We start from the raw sequence: 6,000 nt of genomic DNA, 5'->3' as shown, positions 1-6,000 counted from the left end.
GACAGTGGAGAGAGGTCCGTTGCTGAGGTGAGTGATGAAAGGGAAATGACAGTTTAGAGTACATTGTGAAGTGGACTCTCATCCCAGAATGTTAAGGAAATCAGTGGGGATATTGAACAGGAAGCATTTCAGGCAAGGGGCATCATATGACCAATATAGACAGAAGAGCAACATTTAAGTCAATGATACCATTCCTAGGTGAACTTAACATCGGTATGGAGTCAGATCAGTCTCAATATTAATAAATGCTCACAGAAGGATTCACAAATGTATTTTGCGATTTATATATAAATGACTCTCCACAACAATATCTCTCAATGCACTCACAAATATTTATTGTTGTATATAAATGTACAAAAAATGGGCATTTAAACTGCTTTTTATTAATTCAAAGACAGCTCTGAATTAATAATCAAATATGTTTCCTTTCTTTACTACTGGATGAAATAACAAAATGTACCCATAATTTTCCTCATGCTAGTATAGCCACATAAAAGTATCAAACCACCTGTTAAAATGCACCAGAATACAGGAAATATATATATTTTTTAAATGTCCCCCCCACATTCAGGATGCTTCCTACGCCCATGACAGTGACACAAAGCCAGAATATTTCCAGGCTTTTTTCAGACGTGCTGAAGGTTGCAACCCCACAAGGCCTTTCAGTGTCCTCCATGTTCATTAAATACAGAAAAGAGCATTGCATAACCTCACTGCTGCACTCCACCTGAGAATGCATTTTTATTAGATGGTATTGATTTGGAAAACATATGTACACAGTCAAATCTGGAGTGTTAGGCCCCGGCCACACGGGGACGATAACGGTAAAACGCAAACGCAATCGCAATCGCAAAAAGGCTTCCGTCCACACGCAATAGACACCGGAAAGTTTCCGTCCACACGAGACAGCTCCGTTTAGCTCCAACCGCTGGAAAAGCTGCAGTACATATGCCGAGCCTGTACGTGGCGCTGTAACTTCCTCCACAAAAGCAGCGAAGAAGCATGGGTGTCATGGTTGCCCTTCTGTTTATTCTCCGCGGTGGGGGCCGAGGGAACCGGGCAGTTTTTCGCCAGTCAACGTGTATTAAAGTTGAAATCTTACGGACAAAATTATAAAAGTGCTGGTCAAAGGTCTTCTTTGTTATTTATTGAACTTTAAAACAAATGAATAACGACTCTATATAATATAATAATAAAATACACGGAGCCTCTCTTTTTCCTCCCTCTCTTCGGACAGCGTCAGTGTCTGTCTCATGCAGCAGCTGATCCAGTAATGAGTGACCCGGCCGACAGTAAATATAAACATATTTATAACTAGTTTAGGTAGTTTGAGAGGTAATTGTAGTAACTCACAGGAGGCTTCTGGTGAGCATAGTGGAGTTTATTTGTTTCTGGTAGCGCCGAGTTGCAACTCCGGTTCATCACATACTTAGCATAACAACATAGCCCCCAGTTCCTCTTTTATGCTTATGGAACGGCAACAACTTCATGGTCACAGTGCCACCTAGTGGACTGGTGAACTAACATGCAATGATATGACCTTACAACATCCCCTTCCCCTCAAGCAGGTTATATACATCCAACAGGAACATTGTAACACTGTAACAAATTTGTTATTAAACCTAACGGATGACTCACAACAGTATTATCTATTCCCTTCTTAGCTCAGCTGGAAGTCTTTAAGGTAACTGGGTAACTTAGTCTCTCTTTTTGACCGTCTCTTCCCTGGACTTGTTTTTTCCACAGTTCCATGGACCTTCTCTGCTGCTGCAGCTTCTGTAGCTGCTGGCTCTCTTTTTGACCGTCTCTTCCCTGGACTTGTTTTTTCCACAGTTCCATGGACCTTCTCTGCTGCTGCAGCTTCTGTAGCTGCTGGCTCTCTTTTTGACCGTCTCTTCCCTGGACTTGTTTTTTCCACAGTTCCATGGACCTTCTCTGCTGCTGCAGCTTCTGTAGCTGCTGGCTCTCTTTTTGACTGTCTCTTCCCTGGACTTGTATTTTCCACAGTGCCATGGACCTTCTCTGCTGCTGCAGCTTCTGTAGCTGCTGGCTCTTCCAACTCGTCCCCACTGAGCACCACATTCTCAACGTCCTGCCATGTCTCTCCTTTTTCGACTGCCTGACTTAGCTGAGTCGAGTCAGTCTGTTGTCTTTCATGGTCTTTTTCTGGTCTTTGGTGGTGAGCATGAATCTGGTCCACATGTCTCCTGACTACTCTCCCATCACCCAGCATCACTGTATATGACACTGGCCCTGTCACTGACTCTATGATTCCTGGAATCCACTTGGGTCCAAAACTGAAGTTTCTCGTCAGCACTGAGTCTCCTGTTTTGAACCAGCGCCCCTTTGCCTTTTTGTCATGATCTCTTATTTGTCTTTCCTGTTTTTCTTTCACCTTCATGCACAGATCTGGATGAATTGAATCCAAACAGCAACGTAGCTTCCTCCCGAGAAGCAGCTCTGCTGGTGACAGACCTGTTGTAGTCTGAGGAGTCACACGATAACTAAATAACACTCTGGCTAACTTGGCTGTCAGTGTGCCTTCTGGAAAAATGTTCATCATCCTTTTAAATGTCTGTACCCCTCTCTCTGCTAACCCGTTACTGGAGGCGTGATAGGGTGCCGAGGTCACATGACGGATACCATTTCTTTTCAGGAAATCTTCGAACTCTGTGCTGATGAAACAGGTGCCATTATCAGACACCAACAATTCAGGCAGTCCATGGTTACTGAAACTGGTACGCAGGCACTCAATTGTAGTGGCTGAAGTGGCAGAATTGAATGGAACCACATCCATCCATTTTGAGTGTGCATCGATGAGCACAAAAAACATGAATGGCCCAGCATAATCCACATGAATACGACTCCAGGGCTTATCAGGCCAATCTCAGGGGTGTAACGGAGCTGGTGCCGGAACATTTCGGTGCTCTTGACATGTTATACAGGACTTGACAGTATCCTCTACATCCTTGTCGAGGTTTGGCCACCATACATAGCTCCTAGCCAGTGCTTTAATCCTGGACACTCCTGGATGGCATTGATGAAGCGGTCTCAAAACACTTTCTTGGCCTGGCTTTGGCACAATAACTCTTGCGCCCCACAACACACACCCATTTTGGATACTGAGTTCATGTTTCCTCACTACATAAGGGCCAAACTCAATCTCTTTTAATTCTGATGACGAGCCTCTGTTGACCAATTCCCGCACCCGTGAGAGTACTGGATCCTTGTCTGTCCATACTTTCACTTGGTCAGCAGTCACAAGTGTGATGTCAGAACTCTCCAGCATGAGAACCCTCTCTTCTGGCCTCCCCAGGTCAGGTTTCTCTGGTAGGGGCAGGCGGCTCAGTGCGTCTGCATTGTTGTGGTACTTCCCTTCTTTGTACACTATGGTGTATTCATAGGCTCTCAAGCTCACGGCCCAACGTTGGATCCTCGGTGATGCCATTTGGGGTACTGCTCGCATCTCACTGAAAAGTGACAACAGGGGCTTGTGATCCGTCACTATAGTAAACTTCCGTCCATAGATGTACTTGTGGAAGCGTTTTATTCCAAAAATCACGGCCAGTCCTTCCTTGTCAAGTTGTGAGTAGTTTTTCTCTGCAGCATTTAATGTCCGTGATGTAAATCCAATGGGTCTTTCAGTTCCATCTGACATGCGATGTGAGAGCACAACACCTAGTCCATATGGTGATGCGTCACATGATAGCACAATGTCCTTCTCTGGGTCATAATGCACCAACACTTCAGCTGACTGCATTATGTCTTTTGACTTTTCAAACGCTGTGTGTTGTGCATCTTACCACTGCCACGTTGTGTCTTTTTTTAGCAGTTTGTGCACTGGAGCAAGGATGGTTGACAGACTGGGCAGGAACTTGTTATAATAGTTTAACAGTCCTAGATATGCTTTGAGCTCTGTCACATTTGAAGGTGTGGGTGCATCCTTGATGGCTTCCACCTTCTCATGCACAGGGTGCAGTCCTGTAGCATCCACCTTATGACCTAGAAACATCACTCATGAACGAACACTTGGTTCTTTTGAGCCTGAGACCGGCCTCCTGTAGCCGTTTCAACACAAGGACAAGAGTCTGCAGATGCTCTTTGTCGTCTTTCCCTGTCAGCAGGATGTCATCCAAGAATATTGCCACTCTAGGGATGCCCTGTAGCAGTCCCTCCATGGTCCGTTGAAAAACAGCTGGGCTAGATGATACTCCGAAAGGTAACACTTTATACGTGAACAAGCCCTTGTGTGTATTTATGGTCACATGTGTTTTTGCTGCTTCATCCAAAGGGATTTGGTGATATGCATGACTGAGATCTAGCTTTGTGAACTTCTGTCCACCTGACAGGTTGGCAAACAAATCCTCAATTCTGGGAATTGGATACTGCTCCAGTTTTGATACTCGATTTACAGTCAGTTTGTAATCACCGCACAACCTTACTGAGTCATCTGGTTTTAACACCGGTACCACAGGCGCTGCCCACTCTGCATATTTTACCAGTTCAATTATCTCCTGGGCTAGGAGACGGTCCAGTTCGGCCTCAACCCTTCCTCTCATCGCATACGGGACCGGTCTAGCTTTAAAAAACCTGGGGGTTGCTTCCTTGTCCACATATAGTTTAGCTGGGGGCCCTTTAAATTTCCCTAGTTCCTCTTTGAAAACCTCCTCATATTCCCCAAGTACCTCCTCCAATGTCTCTTCCCTGACATGGTGAATCTGTCTTTCCGGTCTCCACTGCAAACCTAGCTTCTTAATCCAGTTCCTGCCAACTATAGACTAGGGCCCGTCCCTGGCACAACTACCACCGGTAGGTTCTTTACTGACTGTTTGTGCTGCACTTTTACCATAGCTGCTCCCAAAACATTCACCCTATGTCCTTTGTATGTTCTGAGTCTCACTCTGCAGGGTTGTAGGGCTGGTACTTCTCCCCTCCATAAGGTTTTGTACACTGAGTGGTTCACCACTGTTACCCCACATCCTGAGTCTACTTCAAACTGTGTTTCAGTTTCGTTAAGAGTCAGTGTTTCTATAAATGGCTCCTCTGCCGGTATGTCTATGTCCTCCACTTTGTACAAAGTGAACATGACCTCATCTGTGTCTATGTCATCTTTTTCGCCCTCCCCCTGGCTGACATAGTTTGCTCCCTGAGTTTTCACATGCTTATATCTCTGATATACTCCACCCCCTTTTGCTTGTGAAGCACTAACTGAGCCTTTTGACCTACACACTTTCTGAATATGGCCTATCTTCCCACACTTGTGAGGTTTCTTTAATAAACCTACAGTCCCCAGCTATGTGCTGCTCACTGCCACACCTGTAACAAGCCTTATGCTGGTGCTGCTGCTCACTGGGGCTCTGCCTTGCCGTCATCTTGTGCACTGCCTCAGGTGCTCTCATGTGCGAGGGTGCTGACTCCAATGACTGTAAGTCTCTCACATTCTTGCTGGCTGTCTCAATAGCCTGGGCCAGCTTCAGTGCCCTGTCGAAGGTCAAATCCGGCTCTGACAACAATCGCCGTTGTATGCGATCCTCCCCAATCCCACAGACCATCCTGTCACGCAGCATTTCTGTTAACTTTTCTCCATAGTTACAATCTTGTGCTAATTTCCTTAGCACAGCAACATACTCCATGACTGTTTCCCCCAGCTTCCTACTTCTTGAGTTAAATTTGTAGCGCTGTACAATTTCACTGGGTTTGGGGTTGAAATGGTCTTTCAGCAGCTGAACAAGCTCATCAAACGTCTTCTCTCCTGGCCTCGCCGGGCTGATAAGATCCCTCATAAGGCTGTAAGTCTGACTGCCAACTGAACTGAGCAAAATAGCTTTCTGCCGACCTGCATCTTCGATCTCATTAGCTTCAAAGAAATATTGGAGAACCTCACAATATTCCTCCCACGTCTGGGATTGACTATCAGAAGGAGCGGTGTTTCCTACCATTGCCGCCGCCATCTTCTAGCTCACACCACTGTCCGGTGTTTGGTGCCGTTAACGTAGCCAC

At 45.7% G+C, this 6,000-nt stretch overlaps 2 protein-coding genes across 2 annotated transcripts; both read right to left on the bottom strand.

The window, feature by feature from the left end:
- Positions 1-1,660: 1,660 nt before the first annotated feature.
- Positions 1,661-4,849, bottom strand: LOC117455891 (uncharacterized protein K02A2.6). The gene is given in 3 exon segments (XM_071204924.1): positions 1,661-4,016; positions 4,018-4,704; positions 4,827-4,849. Coding segments are annotated over 3 exon segments (3,066 nt in total).
- Positions 4,850-5,222: 373 nt separating this feature from the next.
- On the bottom strand, positions 5,223-5,951 carry LOC139432847 (uncharacterized). The gene has a single exon (XM_071204923.1). The coding sequence runs from the start codon at positions 5,949-5,951 to the stop codon at positions 5,223-5,225; it is 729 nt and encodes a 242-aa protein (XP_071061024.1).
- Positions 5,952-6,000: the final 49 nt, after the last annotated feature.

The sequence above is a fragment of the Pseudochaenichthys georgianus genome, chromosome 12 (assembly GCF_902827115.2).
Source record: "Pseudochaenichthys georgianus chromosome 12, fPseGeo1.2, whole genome shotgun sequence".
Lineage (NCBI taxonomy): Eukaryota > Metazoa > Chordata > Actinopteri > Perciformes > Channichthyidae > Pseudochaenichthys > Pseudochaenichthys georgianus.
Note: the sequence above shows the minus strand (reverse complement) of the source record. Positions and strands in the feature narration are given on the sequence as shown.

Coding starts and splice junctions, on each gene's coding strand:
- LOC139432847 (XM_071204923.1), bottom strand. CDS start 5,951: ATGGCGGCGGCAATGGTAGGAAACACCGCTCCTTCTGATAGTCAATCC.